Here is a 25,553-nt window from a genome sequence, read left to right on the forward strand (position 1 = left end):
TAAAAACCATAAGTCCTTTAATAAATATTTGACATGCCTCTCCTGTTTTGCACAACCCCTCCCCTTTCACAAAAATACACAGTCCCTAAAATTAATCCATAATGACGTAATTCTTTATTATAATGCATTTCGTAAGTGCTCATAAACTAATGGATATTTTTGGCTTGATTTTTCTGTTAGTTTTTATTTAAATGAGGCTTTTATTTTGTGTTTTCGTCACCGGAAGTGTTATTTTAATGTGGGCACTGTGACATTGGTCCCAAGTTGAGTTACAGTCGTTGTGCTGCTGCGCCGTGGAGACAGAGGAGGAGAGGAGGAGAAAGTGGCTGATCTGGAGTCTGCTTTTGATCCATCCTCCTCTGTTTGAAAAAGGAAAGAGGGGCGCTCAGGCGACTTTTCAATGAGCAGACAGACTTAGAGGAGAGTGGTGGGGCTGGATCAATGCGCTCCTCTGACTGAATTGTTCCTGCTTGGATGTATCAGAGAGGAGGGGAGGTTTTCGGAGATGAGCCACACGGCGGATATGAAGGAAGGGGATGGAAAGTGAGTGAAGAGGAAGAATGATGGCCTCTCTGCAGGAATCACGCTGCTTTCATCTCCTCTCTGATTTTATTCTTTTGTTTTAAGGGGCTTGGTCTGTAAGGTTAGATTTTTCAAATTGCCTTTTTTTTCATCCACCCACCTCACATCGGCTGGTGTTCACATTCATTCAGTCAAAGTTGAAAGATAAGTTGTAAAAACTTGCATCAGCTGTCATCTAATATTATGGGATGTCACCTGGTTTATAATCAATTTTAAACCACTTTTTTAAAACAAATCTTCGTTTTTCGATTCAATTTGATACAATTAAGACTTGATCATGGCCATCAACACGGACACCGACTTCCTCAAGTCCAATTTAAGTGAAGGTGGAGGAGGCGCTCAGCCCGCGGACCCCCACGAGACGGAGAAACTCCTGGCGCTGACCACCGAGCCCGGAGGAAATGGGATGAAGATGTCCACCTCCTTCACAGTCAACATGGACAGCGACAGGGGCTTGGAGGCCGACCAGAACGGCCACAGCGTGGCGGTGAGGTCGGGCTCCGCGGGGCAGCTGGGCGCCGCCGCCCCACTCTCCCCGTCCAAGGCCAGTCTGAGCCGCTCCTCCACCGGGAACGCTACGGTCCAGGAGACCCCGAAGCCCCGGGATTATCTCATCCTTGTCATCGTGTCCTGCTTCTGCCCCGTGTGGCCCGTCAGCATCGTCGCACTGGTGTACTCCATTATGGTGAGTACCATCACCAAATCTACCAAAAAAAAAAAAAAAAAAAGCCACGTATCATTCAGTGCGTAAAGCGGAGCAGTAGCGATGCATGTTTTCTAAACCCTTTGAAACTTGAGCAAAATGGCTTAATTTCTTTCAAAAAATGGAAAGAGGACGACAATAATTTTCATGAAATTACTGAAAAGTTGGAAGACAATTACCTGAAAATATGCACAAAAAAAGCAAACCATATGAACAAACAAACAAAAAAGATAACAGGAAAATGACCTCAAAAAGTGATTTTTTTTTCCTTTTTTAAAATTTAAAATATTAACCCTTTGAAACCTGAGCAAATTGCACGGGAACAGGACGACAAGCAACTTAGCGAGAAATGGCCCCAAAATGGTCAAGAAATTAGTAAAAGATTGCAAGACAATAACCTGAAAATAAGCACAGAAAAATAAAGCGCAAAACAAAGAAACAAAACAAAAAGAAAACACTAAATATGGCCTCAAAAAGTGTAAAAAAAAAATTCCTTGCAATATGATTGTAAATATATGAATAAGAGAAATATATGGGCATTTTTGCAAACAGAGTATATAGGTATATATAGTAGTACACCATAATACATAATCCCTATAAAAAGAGCAATAGTGCCTTCTTTCTTACCGAATTCCTTGATAGATAGATATCAGTACATCAAGAAAAATATGTGTCCTTTTTTGAATTCATGAATTATTTTTGATCAGTACACATCCTTTTTTTTCTGTGAAGCATCAAAAAATAATGCCAAATTTGCCATTACAAGTTAACAGAGTCCATGGTGACATCTTAAAGTTACCCAATTTATTGGGCCAACAGTCCATAATTCTATTTATATATTAACAGATGAATGCTGCAAATCCACAACTTTGAAATGCCAGAGCTGACAAGTATTTGGTACTGTCATTGGATTAACCATGATAAATAATCAGTTAATGTGATTCACTGGAAAACACACACACACACACCTAGATCTCAATGCATCATCAGCTTTCCCAGTGCTGAGTCCTCAGCTGCTGGTTGTTCTGGTTTCGAGGCGCTGACACTTGAGTAATCCCCTCACTGAAAGTTTCAGGATGGAGGGAATGCTGATACAAGATGCAGCTTAGACACTGAAGCCACGCTGGGCTGCCACAGATGCTTGATATGCTGCTACTGTTCAGTACTCTACAATCAATATTCTGAGGACACAATCCTCAACAAACAGTCTTTCCATGTGGCCTCTTCACATTCATGTTGTAGCATGTGCATGGAGTCTTTGTTGAGGGTGCTCTACCATCAAACTGAAAGCTGACACTTGTCTTGTTGTCACCCTCTGCAGTACTGAGAGGTCTGCAGTAAAGATGGTGGACGTGTTGTTAAAGGCTGTGAGAGGTTGTAGCTTGTTTCAATCAGCCAGTGAAAAATTCGGACAATGTCCCAGATAATCAAAAATGAGATACTTCTGATCTTGATGTGAAACGATGCAAACATGTCCTGACAAGCAGAGAAATGTGTCCATGTTGTGTTCGACATTTTAATGATTTTGAAGAGGATTTAGAAAAACTACAGATACGGTGCAGCGCTGACAGGCTACGTCTCATTGATGGTGACCCTTGCTTCACTTTGGCACATTATTATGTAATAAAAATGAATCGTTTATGCAATATGCCCGTGACATTGCAGTAAAGCTTAAAACACATTAATGAGAAGTGGCATCCAGCGTGCACACTTTGTCTTCAGATTACACTTGTGCAAGTTGATACAATAAAACATTCAGCCAGAGGAAGCTCCTATAAAAGCTGTAGAGGGCATGTGGTGACTGGCATGATTCAATTGTCCCAGACAATTAACACTGTACTGTTACAATGTCCGTATGTGCCTCCTTTAGACAAAAACTCAGATGTAGGAAGTTGATCTCATAAATTTATCAATTCAATATCAGATTTTTTTTTTCAAAAGGTCAAGGTTTGATGGGATAAGAACTGCAAATGTCCCAATATTTGCTCCAGTTAGGTAATAACAGACATAGCTCCAGGCCTGGTGATCAATAAGTTGCAATGTATTTGTTAGACTGCTGCACACACATCCAGTACACCATCTGCTCCTTATGAGACCCTGCAACAGTGATACTCAATTTACGGCCCACGAGCAAAATATGGCCCCTCATAGGGTGCCGGCTAACCCAGCAACCATTTTCTAATTCACAATAAAAATTAAGTGATTCACACTGTGAATTGTTTTTGTACTTTTAGTTTACATAAGGTGTCAGAATGCATAAAACAGCATCAAAATAGAGCTTTTTTATCAAAAGAAGTGCCAGTGGAGGATCCCCTGCAACCTCCTACAGATGTTCTAAAATCTGAGAAATGTCCTAAAATCTGAGAAATGTCCTAAAATCCTTGAAATATCGTAAAAGCAAAGAAACTTCAGAAAATACAAGGAATATCCTAAAATCCTACATACTTCTTTAAATACTAGAAATGTCCTAAAATCCTAGAAATGTCCTAAAGTCCTTGAAACATGTATAGGGCTGCTGCGACTGGCCCCTGGCCTCCTGCCATTGCTATAAACAACCTTTCCACTTTCTAAGGGTGCTAATAAGAACCCACAAAAGGGGTCCAACTGATGACTCTTTCATATTCAAAAGATTTCATTTAGAACCCACCCAGGAGGTTGTAATAGTCATGAATTTATAATTGTTTTCAAAATTGTATTTGACATCCATTGATCTCTCTACTACTGCTAATTTTTACCTTCAACAGTTAGCTGAGGTCAAGATAAGCACAACCAGCAGCTTTGGGCTTTATGGGTCTTCTAAAGTGCTGGTGCTGATATGGTTCAATGTAACCAACAACACTCCTGCTTCACAATTAAATTTTTAGGGGGATGATGATTTCGTGAAATCTTGACTTCAACAGCCTTTAATATTTCAATGCCGCAGCAGGGTTGGTAACTGAAACTCGCTTCTAAATAAGAACCAAATAAGGAATTTTAGCAGACTATGTTGTAGGCCTTTTGTATTGCATTAATGATGATAAAGATATCAACCATGACAGAAAACAAGAACAATGAATTGAATATGAAGAGTTCAGATACATTTAAAACATAGTTTGAAACATAAGAAAGCACTGGAATATTTGTGGGCGAGAATATTTAACCCCCATTCTTTCAACAATCCTTAAAGAACCCTGTTTTCCAAAAAGGATTCTTTGGATGAAAAGTGGTTCTCATTAGAACTTTTAGACTGTGTTCAAACTGTAAGTGACACAGTAACAGGCTACAAGTCATTTTCTATGGAAGCTGACGACATGACGCTACAAACTCACACCCTACACTTGTAGCTGTGGACGGGCATGATGTGTCGATTACATCGCTTTGTTAGATGATGAGATGCTCGCTTTCTGTGCATTGCGGTGTGCACGGGGATGGTGAGGCAAAAAGTGATGTTCAGACATCGATAAAACACATAGATAATGTTTTTAACCAAATATAAACTTTAGATGACGTTCACTTGAGGTGCTTTGTGGCAAGTAGCAGAGACACACAAGCCTGTGAAGACGTAACTACATTAACAAGCACTTGAGCAACACAAGCTGGTCACACTGTTGCGTTGTCACTCATAGCATTAGCATTAAGAGAGCTGAAGCGAGGACTGAATGTAGGGCCCCATACATGTACGTGTACTCAGTGGTGCATGAAGCCAAGATGGTTCAACTGCCAAGTATAAAACGACCACGATGACCCAGGATTTATCAGCACTACTTCGGCAATGTGCAGCCTATAGAGCAAGTGCACTAGAGACTCATGAGTGTGGTCAAGCAGCTAACTTCCGCTGGCCAAACTAGCGCCCCGTTAGTTCCAATAGGGATAAATGGTTCATTTGAGCGGCTCTGCTAGATTTCACAAATGTTATCGGACTGAATAGATCAAATCCTGATTGTGAAACGAGTCAAGTCAAATCAAGTCATTTTATTTACAAAGCCCATTATCACAAATCACAGTTTGCCTCAGACAGCTTTACAGCATACAACATCGCTGTGTCATTGAACCCTCACAGCGGATAAGGAACCCCCCCCCCAAAAAAAAAAAACTTTAACAAGGAAAAAAACATTGTAGATACCTCAGGAAGAGCAAATCAGGAGGAATATCTCTTCCAGGATGGTCAGGTATGCATTGCAATAGATGTCACGTTTACAGAGCGATAGAATAACAGAGCACTCCTTGGGGGCCTGAGCATTAGTCTTAAACATAACCCATGAAGAACCTTTTCAGAAGCAAATGTCTGGGTAAAATCTCAGCACTTCAGAAAGAACCCTTTGGAATCCTTATTTGTAAAAGTGTTACTGAGAAGTACAAATAAATAAGGCTTTTGACACATTTGCATTACGTATCTGGCAGTATTTTACCAGGAGTCTTTTAGAGTTGTAACACTGTTGTGTCAGGATTTTAACTCCTGTTGGCTGATGGCAGCTTAGTTGCTATTGGCACAGCCATTTGTGTTTTTCAGCGCACTTTACTTCTGACACTATACAGCAGCCAGCACTCAGATCTACAGAGAAACAAGGCAAAGGCAATGCAGTAAACCCATTAGTACTGTAATATCACTCCTGTGGGCACTACACACCAAAGGGAATATCAGGCAGTATCCATGAGACAGTCTGTACTTCCCCGAGCCATCATCATGAACCCACTGACATTCACAACTCAGCCGCTTGCTAATGGCACAGAGAGTGTGTGTGAGAGAGAGAGAGATGGAGAGAGGGGGAGGCTTTGACAGAGGGCAAAAGAAAGAAAAGTGAAGGAGGGAGAAACTGGAGCTGGCCACTAACTCAATAAAAGGCGAGAGAAGTCTATTTAGTTTCTCTGCAGAGGGCAGATTGCAGCAGTTAGCCAAGCTCTGTGGCAGCCATCAGCACCCTGTCTCTTTCCTCAGGGTATGTGGAAAGGGGATACGGGCCTTGAAAAGAAGATCAAAACATCATTCGCTACAAGGGCAGATGGGTGTGAGAGACACAGCAAATGGCTATAAAGCAGTTCCTATCACTGGATTAGGAAGGAATTGAATCACATACCACAGGGATGTCAGATAAGTGCAAGTGAGTCAGAGGAGGAAAACAGAGGTTTACAACACCCGCTGCGAACAAATGAATCAAATGTGGTTGATACCACATGATACAGCTCAAGAGTGCAAGCTCACAGCTAAGTGCTAATATTCCCCTCGCCCATGTGAAATGGATACTTGCTACTGGAAAGTTGAAGAGAAAAAAAATGCTGTTAATATGTTAATGGATCAGACGAAGCAGCTCAGACTCCAGGAAACTGTAAAGACAAAATAAAGAGAATTCACTAACTTGAACTCTGAAAAGCCCTCTGTACACTAACATGCTCAGACAGCAGACAGACAAAGTTAGTCACCGGCTGGTGATTACAGCTGAGCATTTAGCAGCAAAACACACAAATATTTCCCTCAGGAGAAGGTAAAAACCCAATCAGCACTAAAAGGAACTTGAATTTTGGACTTACTTTCATCAAGTGGACACAAAAAGTTTTCCAAGGAAATGCTAACATTGCTCTGTGTGTGTGGGTATGTAAATAGGCAGTTGTTTGCTAACATGATTGCCATAGCAATTTAATATGTTCATAATGTGTCAGTGTTGTGTTTCAGCTTGTTATGTTATCCACAAGTGGCCCAAGAAAAAAAAAATCAATGAATGCATCTTCAACCTCAATATAATATGACTGATTTGCCTTCGTCTCCCATCAAACTGTCATATGACCCTATTATGGCGGTGCAGATATAATCTTTTTGCCATGCTGCAGGGATGACATTTTTTTGTAGTTAGTTAGTGTTACCCTGGTTCCCTCGTCATAAAGCTTATGAAATTTTTCTGTTGGATTTTGGGATATTGCAGAAAATATCCTCTGGCAAACAAAACATAATAATACTTGCATTGTTTTTTTTCAGCAATGTAATCTTCACAAAGTAACACCACTTTTATGTTATTTGTTGTATAAATGCAATTGTCAGAAGTAAAAATATACATATACATGTATAAACAGCACTTAAACAGGTTTGACATTAGCACCAGCCATCAGTCAAATGCTGGTAAAATATGCATCTGCACCAAAGTCACATTACTTAATGATGCTACTATAGACTGTGTATAAAGATGGAAGACACGCCCCCACTTACCCCAGCAATGCTGAAGTGAGGTTAAAAAATCTGAGATACGGGCGTTACCATCTTGAGAGGGTGATGTCATTGAGAGCCTGCATCTGCGCAGTAGCGATATCTGCAGTGAGGGAGTTCCTGCCAAAACACCCGTCCGACCAGTCGTGAGCAGCTGAATGCGAGCGCACTGATCATAAAAACAAACAGTTCAACAAACATCAGCGTGATGAGAACTACCTTCAGTGACAGAAACTGTCTTTGGGAAAAATGTATTTGGTGTGTACTTTGAGTTTTTAGTTTGGCCTGTGTCCATTCACATAACATGGAGGGGCGGGCCTTAGGACCTGTACTACAGTCAGACACCAGGGGGCGATCGAGAGTGAATAGCCTCACTTTGGGGGAGCTGTCATGTCTTTATAAACAGTTTATTGTTGTTAAGACAAAAAAAGCTGTAAAGCGTCATTACGGTGCTATAGTCTCATTTAGCCAATTGTTAGAAACCACCTTTTTAAAGACACCTAAAAATTTAAAAAATTCACATGGGACTATTTAAATATGTATTCTATGTAATAAACAAGAGGTGAAAATCGAAAAACTTTGCAGCAGAAATAAACATGTTTACAGCCTGGTACAAATAACGGTTTTGGTCTTCATAGCTAATTGCTCCCTTAAGCCCCATTCTTGGAGGAGAATGGAGGGTGTATTTCTCTATAACTCACCCATTTATAATTTACACAGTCTTTTAAAAGCACATAACTAAAGCCGTAGCAGCTTTGAGTGACAGGCTGTCAGCAAGCTGTCACCACAGTCTATAAGTCAGATCCACCCTTAACTTCTCCACAAATTCACCCTCTTATTCAAATATGGTCACCTCAAGTCACGACTCCAAACATCAAAGATGTCTATAACCAAAATGCCAAACTCAAGGCTATGCCCATTTTTTTTTATACAGTGTATGATTTTAACTAACCTTTATAAGGTTGTCACTGTAGAAAAAACACAACAAGCAGATAATGGAGCTGTACCAGTGGTAGCCGATGTGCTGGCACTAAACATCAAATGAAACAATATCCCTGTTTTAAGAACAATCCTTTAGGGCCTCATTTTGACTTGTAAAAGGAGTCAGCATCTTTCTGCACTGGCAGATGGCGCATCGCTAACAACAAGACTGCCAAAGTTACATCCATCATCATCCACCACCACTTCCAGCAGCAGGACCACCTAAAAGCCAACTTCCAGCTGGCTGCCGCCACAGATCTCTGACAGATGCTCTGGTGGGGAAGGCTTGCGGCTGGCAAACGCAGAAGATGTGCAGTCAATTATGGGGATTGGAGAGGCAGGGGTAATAGGTTTTTACTGCTCGGACCAGCCTATCCCAGTAATGGGGAGGCCCAAACTGCAGGAGCATTATTGCACGCTCGGCAGATTTGCCTGTGAAATATGGACTCGCAGTGGTGCACTGGATGAATGTCTGTGAATATGTGTGTGTGTGTGTGTGTGTGTGTGTGTGTGCAGGTGGGTGGGTGGGTAAATGACTTCTTATTAGCAATCTAATACTGCAGATATAGTGGAAAAGCACTTTATGCTATTGTTGACAAGCATATGAAGCCTATGAGCCTACCTGCTCATTATAATAGAAAATAGATATGTTTATTACTTACAATGTTAAACTGGACCAGGTAATGATATTTTCATTCAAAATTGGATATATAACGGAGGCTAAGCCGTTTTGTCTTCAAACGATCAGCTCAGCGTCTGCCCAGTTAGCATAAGCTAACACAGCAGCAGTGGCTAACATCAGACACCAAGCTGGTAAATGGCCTGCTGCTTTATAAAATGCTTTATAATTCTATAAAAACAATTTTAAAAATTCTATATATATATATATATATATATATATATATATATATATATATATACTATATATATATATATATATATACTATAGTTATCATTCTTGATATGGTAGGCCCTTAATAGTATTTGCTATGAACTAAATTATGAAACTTGATTCTGAATGATCTAAATAAATAGTGGTTTCCTATTTGCTGATGTGCTAAATGGGATAAAGCATGCGTCAGTATGGCCTTGTGTTTTTGTGGTGCTAACACTTAGCCTAGTTAGCTTATTTGAACTGTGTTCCCAGCTCACAACCTAACCAAGATATAAATACAATTAAAATTTATGAGCTGCAGCAGTCAGAATGCATTCCATAGCTGAAAGTATGAGAGCGGTGCCATCATGGGTCTGACTGATTTGATCATCTGACTGCACTAAGTGGTTTGCAATTTTAATGGAGATTTGCGTGTAACAAGGCTAAAAGCCCTGCTTAGCGGCCCCTAGAGGCGACGATGCCCCTTACACAAGTTGAGAGACAGAGAGCACCCTTGTTTGCTCTCTTTTAGGGCTTAGAAATGGCCCTTAACCTTTAAGTCTGAATTTTTTTTAAGGGTTTCTAAGTTAAAATACATGCCAAGATGGAGAATATGCCTCAAAGAGGGACACATGAAATGAAAACTATGACAAAAAGTAAATGTTGTATAGAAAAGAAGGGGTGTAAATGCAAATAAACAATTTTAATTTGATCAAAATGGCCTCACAGGCATTACTACACTCCAACTCCTGGTTTTACACTCTCTTTTACCCTCTCACCCGGGCTGCTGCTGGCACTCCATTATTCATGACAAGAGAAAGGGAGCACTTACTGACTTACTGGCCTCCACATTCCTCTGCTGATCACATGAACTAGAGAGAGAGCGGATAGTATTGTGTGCTTGTGCGTGCGTGCATGTGCGTGTGTGTGTGTGGCTGTTGTGTACACTGGTAGCACAATGGCCAGTGGACAAGACACTTTGGGGGTAGAATTTCCCATTCACAAAACAAATATGACCAGGCTTTACTCTCACTGTGAATCAATATAGACATTCATCAGCTGAGCGAGGGTGTTTCCCACTAACCCCCCCCCCACACACACACACACACACACACGCAGCCCCTCAAGCTGACATGAAAAACTGCAGGGTGTATTAACTGTGCAAATGCTGACATAGAGGCCCTCCCTTCTTTCTTTCTTTTTCTGTTTTATTTTCCATTTTTATGACAAATGAAAAAATGTCATCATCTCTGCAGATCGGCCTTTTTTAATGTTTTCTCTCTAAACTGTCTAAATGGGCGTGTTTTCATGAAGGGGGCTTCCATTGATTTAAGATGCTGATGTTGCTTTTATTTGTGATGTCCAGATCAATACAGGCTCCTCTGGGACTGTGTTTGCACCATAGCTTCACATTGCAGTCCTGGAGGTGAGAGGCTTTCGTGTCCCAGTGTGTGAATGTGAGAGAGAAAAAAACCCTCTTATTTTACTGCCAGGAGCCCAGATTGACAGGTGCACTGATTTAGCTTTTGTGGCTTAAGTCACATTGAAATTAGTCTGGTGCTGTCACGATATAATGGCACTGACGCTAACCGTGATATTTGAAAATGAAATATTGAAATCAAATTAATAATACACAGATGTTAATACTGTGAAGACCTAACACCATCTGCTTGGCTTTTTATTATCCATGCAGTATGATTGCTCTCTACACTTTGCCAAAAAGATAATAAACCAAATTAAGTTGTATTTCACTGGTACCATTATTAGTTCTTTGTTTTCAGATTTTTATATTGTTGTGAATTCTTTTGACTACAGCAATCGTGTAGTGAAAGTCTGATATTGTGCCAGTCCTAAATTGTACCAAAGCCAACTTGAAAGTTTTATGAATTTAATCAGGGTTTTGATCTTAGAGTTACCCCTACATTTATTATTTATTTATCTTTGTCAACTGAATGTCTTATCACTATCTTTCAAAGTGATATGCTTTGAATAATTGTGAATAAAAGCTTTTGGAATAAATGTTGTTACCTAGATTTAATTAACTGAACAAATAAAAATTAACCCTCTTACATGTGACATTAAAGGGAATATCTCACTATCCAAAGTGTTAATATTCTTATAAAAAAATTAAAAACAAGGCTACATTTTTTTTTTACAATCTGTAAAACCTTAGTGGTAAATGAGAAGTTTAGACATGATTTGTGTGTCTAAACAATGTTTTCACAGATATAAAAAACAACTTTATATGTTCTGTGTTTCAATGAACACCCCAGTGTAGCAAACGCACTGTGGGATCTGACTACACCCGAGACAGCCTGGAGACAGAGAGGCTCATGGGAGTGAGAGGATGAAGTAACTGGTAGGACATCAGGGAGGGTGGAGGGAGGGCTCTCTCCTTGTCTTTCTTTCCCTCTGCAGTGTAATCTTATCTAACACTGAGGCAACCCCAACTCTGCACCCTCGGTGCTGACTGAGTGAAACAAGCGGACATACAACACATTGTGATTTAAAAAAGCTGTGTGTTGGTCAAAAGCACATGTAGCTAATGATATAAAAGTAGTTTATTATATTTCAAAACCACCACACTTAAAAAAAAGGAAATGTGTGATGTCTAGAGTAAAGAGGATGTTTTTATCATGATAAACTAGTGAACTTCAGGCATTTTTTTTCCACTGAAATAACTGGAATGTAATGTTATTCAGTAGCAGTTGCAATTATTCTATTTAATACCATACTATCTTTATGGAGGAAAGCACCCTACAGAAATATAGAGGTGTAATTTAATATAGATGAGAGGAGTGAGAGGTCCATTTCCTGCTGTGCTGCACACAGCGTCTGGTTTAAAAGAGATGTTCAGCACCACGGACAGCTCCTACAGTTTTCATCAGGCTTAAAGAAGCATCTCACTGCTGGAAAGATGGTCTTTTCATAAAACGAGGCAGTCTATGCAGTAGAAAGGTGCAAATACTTTTGAAACTGGTGCTTCATGATTCGAGAAAACAGAGAAAAAGGAATCTGGCATTCATCTTTGCTTAAGAGGTAGAAAACTTACAACTACCAGAATGCATGGTGCCACAGCAGACCAATGAATGAATCTGCTGGTTGGTAACATAATGCAAACTTCTATGTTCCACACAATGATGGTCAGCTGGTAACAAACAATCCTGTACCACAGTTAACCCTTTGAAACCTGAGAAAATTGTCTTGATTTCTTAAAAAAAAACAAAAACATGAGAAGAAGGCACAAGCAATGAAAGAAGAAATGAGTATAGTAAGTAAGTATAGTATAAAAAAAAAAGTATTTTCAAAATTTCTCTTAAAAAAAAAAAATTATCAGTTTTCCCAGGCTATTAAAAGTACATTTCAAAATCTACTAATTCCTTACAATTTGTGGAATATTTCTTACCAAGTTTCCCATTTCCTTTTCCCTCGTTTTTTAAATTTGCTCACAGTCCAAAGGTTTAAGCATTTGTGAAAGCCATCTGAAAGCAGCACAAGAAAAGTGACGTCGCTCCAGGTGTCAAAGGGTTAAACTGCAAGCTAAAATATATTTCTGAAAACATTTAAGGGCAGAAATAGGCTGTGCAGTAACATAATTTTGGTTTATATTGGATCAGCATTGCCTAGTTTCACTGTTTGATCTGGGTTTTGTCTGAATCTGAGAGAGAGAGGGGCGAGTTTGTTTTGTTACTCACCTCTGAACTCTTTGTATCCACGGTAATAATACAAAAAAAAGTACAGCCTACAGTTTGAGCTAGAGCCCAAGAACCAGCAATACTTCACCAATTAATGCATTTTGCTAGGTACTGGTTAGATAGTTTACCACAGTTCATTTACTACCCTCATTATTATGATACAAAGCTGGTTGAAAATTAGCCAAATATACTTTTAAAAGATGATGCCATCACAAACAAACAGCCGTGTTGCATGGTAGATTTGAATCTAGACTTTGTTTTGATCTCTTCACCTTCTGCCCTTGCTCTTTTTCAACACGGAGTGTGAGTGACACTTTTCTAATACTGTTATCCCCCTGAGTCTGACCTCTGAACAGTCTCAGTTTACCGGGGCATGGACCCAAAGAGAAGTCGAAACTACCCCACAGGGATGCTGACCCAGTCTGACTCACACAAGCTGGTATTGTGTACAGTCCAAGGAGCTAAGGATTTGAATCTAGTGTGGACAGGCCACTGCATAACTTGATTTCACTGTTTTGTTCATGAAAGCTTTGCTGGACAGTTTTATCCTCCTGGCATGGTGCATTATCATATCAAAAGATGCTGGCACTGCTGGCATAAGGGAACAGTTAGGGGTCCTGTAGCATTCAGATGTTTGTCATAAGGGGGCTCAGCAAGCACCATACAAATGTAATCAACACCATCACATAACCACAAGACTGCAGTGCTTTCACTCTGCGTGATGGATGCATTTAGTCACACAACCAGAGTGAGACTGCAGGAAGTGGAATTCATCAGACCAGGTAATGTGTTTCCTGCTCTCAGTGTCCAGCGTTGTTGCTTTCCACAGTACAACCTATAATTCTTCTTTAGTGCTGATAGAAACACAACACAACTGTTCTACCGCATTTATGCTAAGGTGTAACAGGCTAGTCATGCTTCTATTCTTCTATTTTAATCTCTAACCCGACACCCAGTATCATCTCATTTACATACAGTTTTTGTCTTAACGTGTGAAATTAAACAGGGATTATACTTCTTTTGGCCTGATTCACCTTGTTAGTCTATTCATAAATGTTTCTAATTGTCAATAAATCACATTAAAATGACCCCAAACAACCATATTCTAGTTTTCATAATTTCCATACTTTTGATTATATGAAAGTGAGGTATTTTTCTTTTTTCTTTCTTTCTTAATCATTTATTTAACTTTCATCTTCTAATTTTCTAATGTTATTGTCCAACTATTGAAATAATTTTTTTAACCCGTTAACACCTGGTTCGACATCAGTTATATTTTGCTGCATTCAGATGCCTTTCACTGGTATTTAAACCTCTGAAAATTATTTTTTAAAAAAGTAACATTATTAGATTGGGGGGATATCATTAATGATTAAAAAAAACAAGGAAAAACATGGACAGAAACTATATTTATAAAACTCTTAATCACTGTATAAATTTTAAATTATATTACAGAAAAAAAGGGAAAACAGCACTTTTGAAGTCATTTTCTTGTTTCTCTCTAGTTTGTTTTTATGTTTTTATTCACTTTACTTATCTTGTGCTTATTTTCAGGTAATTGTAGTTTTCAAAAAATGTAACTCAAGCAGGAATCAATATCTGGGGACTCTTTCAGATATGGAGGTCAGAGAAATTACCCATAAGCTTGGCTAATGAACTAATATGTGTTAGAAGGATCAACTGAATGTGTTTCTTGGTCTTGCCATGGGATTTGTTGACAATAAGAAAAGTATAAAATATCAACTGCCTTATCCTTTAAGGGAAGACAGACATCCCTAATGACTCCCATGAATATGTATTGAAAAGTACTCTCTTTTATTGACTGTTTCATGAAGTAGAAACCCATAGTGACATGTATAAAAAGGATTGGATATTTAGTCAAATATTTCTACGGTAAGACACTGTGAAATAATATTTTTCATAAATTGAGCCTTTGTTTCACAACAAAATGTCCCAAACCAAACCATATCATAGTCAGATTTACATGTACAGTAGTATGTGTTTAACAGTATACTACATTTTAAAAAAGCAGACCAAATTAAATGTTGATGAGAAGACAGTGACATCAACTGTATGAGATTTGTTGTTTTGGGATTCTTAAGCCATGCACGAAGATTGAGGATTCCCATCTGTCATGCCTCTTACACACACACACACACACACACACACACACACACACACACACACACACACACACACACACACACACACACACACACACACACACACACACATAAATCTCCCTGTCTCATATCCCCAGCATACATAAAGCAATATACATACAGCATCAAGATGATCTACGACCTCTTCACAGCGCTGCGCTCCTTCTCCATCCAATTGGCTCTGCGAGTCACATCCTTCCATCAGTCCCAATCTGCAAATCTGAAATAGACAATTTCACAGTTCACAGCTGGGAATAAATTATTGTTTGCATTTTACTTTAAGGGACTCTACAGCACCCAGTATTGACAAGTCACCATTACTGTACTGTTTGTATGTCATTTTCCCTTAAAATAACTGGGCTGTCGATTAATGGAAAACCACCTGATAAATATTTTAAAGTGTAACTCTCAGAGAGCTGCTGGAGAGAGGCAAGCTCCTGTACTGCGAACTTTATCTTTCTCTGAGTTATGTGTGTACTACAAACTGTAAATGCCTTATATGTGTTGTTACTGTTATGTTGGTCATTACAAAGGGGTTATATCCGAATATGTTCTTTCTGGTGAAAAATCCTATCGGTAGAATAATAATTTTGTTGCTTTGCATCATTTCACTGTGCAGAAATACCTTCTTTTGGCATATTTACAGAAAATGCAGGTCAGCAAAACCATTGTTCAAGTGCAAATTTATGTTTTTAGGACTTTATTAGGGGTTTATTGCTCAGTGTAAAACATTTGTTAGAAAATAATAGGTTAAGTTACTTTGATGATGTAAATAAAATAATAACATTGCATTTTTAACAGCGTAACGAGTAATCTTTAACCTGTTATCAGTATTATGTCTCAAAAGTAACCTTCCTAACACTGCTGTTGATTCAGCTGAGATTGTCTTTTTTGACTGCTACTCTTTCCCGTTTTCACTGTCTGTCACGGAAAAAAAATGTTTTGTTTCATGCTGGTTGCTTGTATCAGTAAACTGAAGGTTGCTGGGGAGTTGCACTTCTTGACAATCACTGTGGTTATGTGAAAAATGAACATTAAAACTGTCTACAGACACAACTTAAAAACAGATATGGTGAGACAAAAGTTTGACAACTAGAAGAATATATTTTGTGTGTGTGTGCGTTCTCATTTGGTTGGTTTTTATTGCAACTTTGTTTTTACTTTACATTATATTTGCTACAGGAAAGGGCTTTTTCGACAACATCTGTAATGGTTTACATCTCATTGGCATGTTTATGTCATCCACTTTTTCCAGTATTGTACATATTGATTATATCTTAGTCTTTAGGTAGAGGTCAGTTTACACTTTGGCTACAGTCTTTTCAATGTGAAGGCTTTCATGCAAGCAACTAAAAGTATTTTAAACAGGTCTTCATCCTGAGCCGTGAGTTTGACTGGGATTTTGTCCACAGTTAATGCAGCAGAAGAGCAGTTCTGCATGGCAAAGGAAGTCATAAAAAACCTGCTTTTCTGCTGGGTGAAGGGTGCCCCAGATATCTATTGTGACATATTTCTTCTGATTTGTGCAGAAACTTAATGTATTCATGATATATAACTATTATTTAACATCTTATATATCAATGCCTTGCTTATCATTGTCATTCTAATGTTTGGTGTCTTGGTAATAACCTGTGCTTTTGTGTGTCTCCAGTCCAGAAACAGTCTCCAGGTGGGAGACATTGATGGGGCCAGGAGGCTGGGTCGACTTGCTCGTCTGCTCAGTATCGTCGCCATCGTCCTGGGCGTTGTCATCATTGTAGTCTACTGCTCAGTTGCAGGTACAGAAACAACGAAAAGAAGGATAAATTTAGAAACACACTGACAGACAGTTTTAATGTTTGTGATAATGACTGACATTTACATGCAGTATTCAGTGAAGCCTCAATCAAAATCAAAATCAAAATAGAGTCATTATCTGTATATGACCATATCAGTATGTGTGAAAATATTTTGTATGAACACATTCAAATGTATGAATGTGTAAAAAAATCTTAACAAATATATATAATTTTTGAATCCCTGTGGAGATATGTAGCTGTGCATGACATTTTTCAATACATGAAAAATATTTGAGTGTATAAAAAAGATTTGCACAAAGATTTGCAGTTACACATCCGTCTTTTTTAATTTTTTTTTTTTTTAAAGTTCATAAAGACCTTATTTGTATGAGTGAAATCCAAGTTTACAGCTACAAATCAAATACAGTACAAATATACCTACAAGTACAAGTCCTTTTGACACATATTTGACACCATATCCTGAATAGCCAGTTGCAATTCTCAGATTGACGCATAATTTCACTATCCAATTACAGCGCTGGAGGGGCGAGACTTCTTGCTGTGAGTCTTTTGCTGCAACCAAATGTGTGGAAAACAGCTTGCAAAATGTTACCAGCTCTTCTCCTGACAAAAGTATTGTCAGTTTAATGGTTGGGAGTGAGGCACATGTTGCCTCATGCGTGATCTGATAAACAGTACATTCATCTTATTCAATGCTTATTGACCCATATTGTTATTATTAAACTGCAACTGTAATGCAACTGTAGCTGTCACATTAAGCCACAGACACACAGCAAGGAAGGCTTGTTGTCGACGGATGATTATGCCAAACAGCCACAAGCAAAACAAGAACCAAAGTTGTGAAAGCAGGTCTGGAGGTCAGGGCCAGAAGGCTGATGTGTTTACCGGGAATCAGACGTTAGGTCAGAGGCAGGAAGGGTCAACAACTGGAAATTAGTCTTGAATAAAGTGCTGGAAAGTCTTGCATGAGTGGCGAAGAGCAATCTGGCAACAAGTGACTGTGAGGATGGAGTATATATATGCCGGCTGTGAATAATGAGGAACAGCTGAACTGAGTTGCCTTGATGAGGTGGGCATGGCTAGTGCTGAGGAGCAAAGAGGTGCAAAATTACTGACTGGGTGACTGGACATGCAGAAAAGAAGAACTGTAACAGATTACAGCCTCAGGAGGAAGCAGCAAATGTGTGTCAAAAGCATTTCTACTTGTAGGTATGACTTGTACTTGTAGATTTGATTCACAGTGGGGATCCACACATACAAATAAATTCTGTGTGAACATTTTCACCTACAAACAGATATGGCCATACACAGCTACAGTACTTTTATCTAGAGATGTCCCGATCAAGTTTTTTTTGCCCCAGAACCCCATCCCAGTCATTTGATATTGAGTCAATACTGCGTCCCAATTCGATACTTGTATTTTCCTGAATTATACAGCTGCACAGTTCACACTTTGAGTTTTTTAAAGTTATTAAAATCAATCCAGTGTATATGCTTGGCAGTTTATCAGCTCTGCAATGCAACACAAGAAAAAATTTCAGTCATCTAGGGGTTTTTCATTTAACTAAAAATATTTTTTATGGCTATGGATCACAATTCCATTAAGTGCAGCATTTGTTTTTTCAACAAAAAAACAAATTAAACAAATTAAAATGTATCTTTCGAAATTGCTTTCAAATCCACTTTGTGTCACATTGTAGTAAAAGAACTGAACAATATAAATGAATTTGGTGTGGCAGCTGAAGCAGAACATGAAAAAAAATCAATTTCTACTTATTGGAGTAGCAGCATTACAATAATAAACCTGAAAATCTGCCGCATGTCCTGCTCTCTGTTTACGACACCTGTGTGACGGATGTAAGCAAAGGATCGAATGGGGCACGTGCTCAAAGTAACCGATCCCGATCAATTAAAAAAAGGGGTTCAGCCGGTCCAGTACCGATGCTTCGGATCCGATCAGGACATCTCTACTTCTGCCTCTATTTTGACTCCAAACAATGTGTAAAGCGTACTGTTGAATTAATGTTATGATTATAGTAGTTTAGCTCAGAATATGAAAATGGATATCACTCGAGTACGCTGTATATGTGCAGGTGCTCACTCACAAGTCTTCAACAACAAAGAATAGCTACTGCATTACGATTACAGGGTGATATATGACACTACCACACAAGCATGAGATGTGTGTTTTTTTACATCTTAACTCAGCACATTTCCAAGGCGTGTGTGTGTGCAGATTGATTTAGCACTGCAGTGACTGTAGTGGGCTGACTGTGCAACAAGGGCGAGTATACTACTCAAAGCCTTCGACACTTGAGCTTTACCAGTCAAAGTAATGAATCTGGTGGTGAGTTAAAGCTGCGTCTGAACTGATTCTCTCTGACAGTGCCACCCTTCTCTTCTTCTCTTTTTAGCCGCAAGCCATTGACATGGAGGACCTGAGGGGAAAAAATGAACCGTGAAAGCCAGACCACGGATGAAACAAGGGGGGAGAAAAGCCCATTCCAAAACAAAAACACCCCCAACTTTATGCCATATTGTAATTACATCATGACCAACCTCTGAAAGCAAAAAATAGGCAACTTGAGAGAGTAGGTATTGCAGCAAGTAAACAAATAAAAACATTCAGAGAAAAAAAAACAGAGATGCATGCAATAGAATCCAGTAACCTTTGCTTGACGAAATAACAAAGAACCTGATGTAAAATTGTGTGGGTTAAAACGGAGGAAAAAAGACTATACAGACTTGTATGTGGCCAAAAAGAAACATAAAATGTTTGGGTTTTTTTGGAAATAATGGACTTCTTAACACAACGAGGATGATCTACGTATGAGAGTGAACAACGGACGTTTTCTATGTCTCCTTGGAAAAAACAGATTCTGGGTTTGGGCTTCAGACTTTGGACAGCTGCATATAATCCTCGTATAAATCTCTTGCATTCAAAGCATATACTGCTACAAATATATTTGAAATATATAAATATATAGATGTACATTTTATAAAATGTTTGTATGCCAAGTGGTGCTGGGTTTGTTAAGACTGTCACAACGGCTGCTTCGTCAGCACTTGGATTATCACTGGAAATTCAAGGGTTTGTGAAAAGGGGGCAGGGAACACATTTTTAATTTTTGTTATTTATTATAATTTTTTGAACTAAAAGAAAATGAGACCAACTGCATGCCTGAATGTAGATAACCAAACTTCTGCCTTCGTTTTGACTGTTATTAATTTGGAGAGGCTAACAGGTTTGCACATGGAAGACTGATTTGTGTACGTTATGTGAGTGTAGCCACTGTAGGATGTGAGGACTGAGACCTTATCTGCGACCCCCCCCCCCCGTTTTTTTCTCAAAAGTCTCTTAAACCCTGCCGTGCTCTGGCAGAGACTGAAATGCATGCCAAACCTCCCAAAATCCTCCTTTTCCGTTCACATCATTCCAATTCTTCACCACAAAACCTGATTTAGTGGCTGCTGACCTTCATCTTGTACCCTTAAATCCCATTTTACATACAACCTTTCATCACCATAGCCCCCCATTTTCCATTTCCATTCTTACATTGTTATACACTGACTGTTAATTATTTCACCGAATGTTTTTCCCCGCTCCTCGTATTGGTATGAAATGTATTTATATGGGAAAATATATATATGCAATATGTACGCATGCAATTGGCCAAACAGGTCTGCACACATTTATGTTTTCTTTGTAAATGAACAGGTCTACGAGTTTGACTGAGTAAAAAGCATTTAAAGAAACCTTCTTTGGAATCCAAGCACGACAGATTGTCTGTATTCTTCACTTTAACAGAGAGAAGTCACTGTACTGAGTACCCCGTGACTGCACAGGACTGTTGTATTGACATATTACAGGCTTATGCTACAAGCACATGTAACATCACTGTAAAACCATGTAGCATTATTTTAATCCACAGCTTTTCTTTGGTCATTAATGTTTTTTGTAAATTTTGTGCAGATTAAATCAGGAATCATTTGGACATAGTCCCTTTAAGTGATAAAATGCTTGTTTGTTTGTTTAAGGGCTCATACAAGAGAAACACCAGCTAATTTCAACTGATGAGGGGTGAACTGTGTCAGAGAGCTAAATAGATTACACGAAACTGATCATCATCAATGTAAGCTGTAAAGAATTAACACTATAATGCACAATGTTTTGTGTAATATGGGCTTTTATCAACTCCATTCAATTCATAGATGTACATAAAATCTTTATCCAAACATCTGAAAGCAGCAAAATCCAAAGATTCCCCATGTTTACTACCAAACTCAAATATGTCACATTGCATTGTTGTCCGAATTGGCAACGTGTAATTTGGATCACATCAAGTTTAGTTTACTGCTCTAGTGTTTTCTCTAGCACACACATTTTCCATCACTGAAACTGGTGTTTAATAAGAGCCAAATGTCTAGCCTATAAGCTCTGCTCTGTCAGTAAAACAGTTCATTTCATTCCAGTATATTACTGTGTTTTTTTGCCAGTGAACTGTATGTGCCAGTTTTCATATCTGTGATGTACATTTTGCATGTCTGGAATAAATGTTACCATGCATGGTCCAAGTTTTTGCCTTTTGGTGGTAATGTTAATGAGGAGTTGTGTGATGACAGCCAGAAATGAGTTTAGAAGATTCAACAAAATTTAATGTGCCAAGCAGCAGCAGCTCTGTGAGTGTTTGGGCAAAGCAGTGCTCTGAATAAATGCGAAGATCAGGATGTTAACACATTGATGAGTCGCAGCTATAATGTTTACCATGTTATTGTCTCACTTTAACAGTTATAGGTCCAGTGTGTAGATTTTAGGGGGATATATTGGCAGAAATGGCGTATATGTTTTCTTCAGTATATAATAACCTGAAAATAGGAATCATCTTATTTTCATAACCTTAGAATGAGCCATTTATATCTACATTGAAAGCGGGTCCTTCTCCACAGAGTCCGCTATGTTGCACCATCATGTTTCTGCAGAAGCCCAGAACAGACAAACCAAACTCTGGCTCTAGATAGGGCCATTCACTTTTTTGCGTTGCCCACCCACCGTAGTTAGCAGCCCCTCTACAGCGAGCCAAACAGCAACGTCAGAACATGTAAAACTGCTTCACTCAGTGTTATTACCGGTTTAAATCACCAGATCAGTTTATTTTGGAGAGGAAGAGACCTCTGCAGATAATTTGGCTCCCGGTGAAAACCTCTTGAACATCTGGATATAAAGCTGTCGGAGAAAAAAGGATGAGCACATTAGCAGGTGCTGGGCTAACGGCCAGCTTGCAATGAGCCGCACAGTGTCAAAGAAACACTGAATTGTAATGTGAAACTGCTTAACTCAGTGTTTTTTTTCCCCCAGTTTTAATTACTACATCTGTTTGTTTTAGAGAGGAATAGACCTCTGCAGATCATTTGTCTGCCTGTATAAACCTTTTGAACAATGAACACTAAAGGAAGTTTCAGTTGGTTGCAATTTGCAGTCCTCGCTGCTAGATATTGCTAAATCCTGCAAATGTATTAACAAACAATAGATACAAACTACAGCTGAGGCTGACAGGAAGTCTATTCTAACATGAACCATAGTATTCATTAAAAAACAAAAATGACAACTCCGAGGCTAGAGGTAATGTCAGCAAATCATTAAAAACAGTATGCTTTATCCTCTGGGAACATGAATGTGTGTAAAAGAATATCATGGCCATTCATCCAAAAGTGATTGCGACATTTTAGCCTGTATCAAAATGGTGGCGGCTTTACGCATGAGTGGACTTTGCCAATCTTTAGCAATCTTTAAATTTAGTTGGAGCTGCACTGTACAAAACAGATCTTATAAAACTGGGTAGGACATCAAGTTTGATGTATGCAGACTGTACAATGACACGGCTACTGAATCGCAGGTTACGACGTACATCCATCAATTAATACACAAGAACAAAACATCATCAATGTGCGTCCTCCATCTATGCGGTGTAGTGGTGATAGAAAAATGTAAAAAAGAAAAAAAAAAATGAATTGAACCTTCACTATAGTGGCATTTATGTGAGTTTCATAGTCTGGAGAAGAGAAGAGGAGAAGGACGAGGACAAGGATGTGGTCATAGCTGGGGGAAAAGAGGCCAACTTTGCATGCTAATTTTTCACCAAGAACTCGAAGTAAGCATTAGCATCTACTAGCATTTAGCAGTGTCAGTGCGCTAATTCATGCTGAATCTCTATCGGTTGGTCGTGACAGCAGTTTCACAGAGAGATCCTCATCCCAAATTTCTGACACTGTCAGAATTTTATCTCAGGCTGTCTTTGATCGTACAACCGTGACAACCTCTCTCACTTTGCAACATAGGACCAAAATTTTAGAGCTACGGGCAAAGATATCCCCACATTTTTTTCATGTTGGTCATCTTTTGTCCAAAATCGCACAGTTTACGGACTTAACAGGCTTAAGAAAGAAGGCCAGATATTGGGTGTACACTTTGAACTGCATTGAAAAGAAATGGCATCAATTATTAAAAAAAAATGGTCCAGAAAAGAAAATATTTAGCACAATCTCTTTAACTTACCTCACATGCATGCAGGGGTGGACACAATGACAGCTACACCTGTGAAGTGCAATACAAAACAAGAGAACATTGTTCAACACAACATTGTGGAAGTATTAAACATATACTATGCAGGATTTTTCTACAAAAACGATGTATAGACTCGTAGAGAAGTAATCCCTTTAAATCATCACTACTCTATCCTCTAGCTGTAGTTTCTGATTTTCTTTGTTGGGGATGTTCATGGGCGTGTGCCACCACAACGCTCAGGTGAGGTCGAAGCTTTGTAAAAAGGTAGCGACAAAGTGTCACCAACAGGCATCCAAGAGACAGTGCTGAAAAAAAGCCCCACAAATACAATGAGGTGACATGCCAAATGAGAATAAATCTGAATCTTTAACTTTTGCTGGCGGACACGTTTACAAACAGTTACTGACAATCCTGCATAGTATATCTTTAATGTGCGATGTTCAGTCATTGAGACCGAATCAGAGATATTGATTGAACTCTGCAGTGCCGTTGTATTGGATTGCACTATAGTGTCGCTGTTGCTTTTACTACATCTAAACCCTGTTCATACAGCAGCTCCTGATACACAATTGTGCTTCAGGGCACACAAACACCATTTATCACGGCTGCCACTACAGTGGGTTATAAATGGCTCTGGGAGGGGGAAAAAGGGAAAATGAAGAATTCATGACAGATTTTGCACTTTTACAGCCAGCTTCCCACACCTCCACACTCTGCAGAGCTGCCTGATGCAATCCTCACAACGCCATGATCCTAAACCAAAAAAACTGCATCCTTTCTCCTCCTAATAAAAGGCTTTTTCAAATACAAAGACTTGGTTCTTTAATTTGCCAAAAAAATTAACTACACCTATTTTGAACTTCACACTCAAAAAAACTTTTAACCCATCAAGACAGTTCTGCAGAGAAAAGCGTAGAGGACATTGTTTCATCAGTGAAGCATCACTGATGCTGACTCTAATGTTTTTCATAAAACACTGCCTAAAATAGCTGTCTGGTTTCTACACAGACACAGACAGCCAGACTTATGTCTTACATTTCCGCTGCTGAATAAATGGACTTATTGCTTGTCAGAAATTACTGTAGCGCGACGTTTCAAAGTGAGAGGATATTGCGCTTAGCTCCGCTTGGGTGGCGTTCAGTTTGAGTGGCGAACATATTCAGGAGCTCAATGCATCAGCAGTCTTCCATGTCCGGACCAAATTTAGACTTCAGTGCAGGGTTTCCCTCCTGAAGTTCAGGGAAAGATGGCGTTGTTTTTCCTGACTATTTTTTTTTTCACTTTCCGTCTTCTTTTGTAAGGAAGACATCAAACAGAGGGAATGAGGACAAGAAACCAAATTTATCCTCATCAGTTCATTGCAGTGAGCTGAACGCTGTGAGACAACAACACATTGATGTTTCTCACACAGCTGCCTTTGCGTTCACATTCCTACACCCACGCCAACAGAGGAAGACTTTAATCTAATGAGTCAAACCCAGCCTGCAATCAGCCCCTTCTACGATGAATGCTTTAGTCCCCACCTTCAAACACACGTTATTTTGTGTTCAAGGTGAAGTGAAGTCAAATAGAGGTTCATGGGCTCTGCAGGCACACTATACATGCAGAATGGTTAAATCCTTCAACAGCCTTAACCTTTGACCATCAGGTGGGTGCTTGTGCCAAATTTGAGGTAATTTCCTAACGGCCTTCTTGAGAATGAGATATACAAGAGGGCGACAGTGAGCTTTACCTTCGGCCATCAAATTCTAATCAGTTCATGCTTGGGCATACGTTTGTGCCAAATGTTGAAGGTATTCTTGAGATATTATTTATACAAGAATGAGAAGGCCGTAAGGTCACAGTGAGCTTGACCTTTGACCACCAAATTCTAATCAGTTCATTTTTGAATCAAAGAGGATGTTTTTTTCCAAATTGGAGGTAATTCCCTGTTCTTGAGATATCACGTTCGTGAGAATGGGACGGACAAACAGTCCAAAAACATAATGCCTCTGGCCACGGTCGTTGCTGGCATGAAAACTGA

The 25,553-nt window shown here is 39.1% G+C and overlaps 1 protein-coding gene and 1 long non-coding RNA gene across 2 annotated transcripts; one reads left to right on the plus strand and one right to left on the minus strand.

Moving 5' to 3' along the window:
* Positions 1 to 663: 663 nt before the first annotated feature.
* On the plus strand, positions 664 to 25,545 carry trarg1a (trafficking regulator of GLUT4 (SLC2A4) 1a). The gene is made up of 3 exons (XM_042485991.2): positions 664 to 1,267; positions 16,821 to 16,947; positions 19,383 to 25,545. Exons 1-3 carry the CDS (start codon positions 860 to 862, stop codon positions 19,394 to 19,396), a joined length of 549 nt encoding a protein of 182 aa, XP_042341925.1. The 5' UTR covers positions 664 to 859; the 3' UTR covers positions 19,397 to 25,545.
* LOC148189352 (uncharacterized) lies at positions 1,171 to 16,939 on the minus strand. Its single transcript, XR_015776800.1, has 3 exons — positions 16,799 to 16,939; positions 15,291 to 15,389; positions 1,171 to 1,286 (listed from the first exon to the last, which is right to left on the minus strand). It is a non-coding gene; the product is annotated as an uncharacterized LOC148189352 (long non-coding RNA).
* Positions 25,546 to 25,553: the final 8 nt, after the last annotated feature.

This window comes from Plectropomus leopardus, chromosome 6 (genome assembly GCF_026936395.1).
Source record: "Plectropomus leopardus strain MGB_pleo_1.0 chromosome 6, ASM2693639v1, whole genome shotgun sequence".
In the NCBI taxonomy this organism is placed as follows: domain Eukaryota; kingdom Metazoa; phylum Chordata; class Actinopteri; order Perciformes; family Serranidae; genus Plectropomus; species Plectropomus leopardus.

Bases quoted from the DNA above. Each gene is read 5' to 3' on its own strand.
- trarg1a (XM_042485991.2), top strand. From the start codon at position 860: ATGGCCATCAACACGGACACCGACTTCCTCAAGTCCAATTTAAGTGAA. The intron at 1,268-16,820 runs GTGAGTACCATC...GTGTGTCTCCAG, and splicing joins CACTGGTGTACTCCATTATG to TCCAGAAACAGTCTCCAGGT.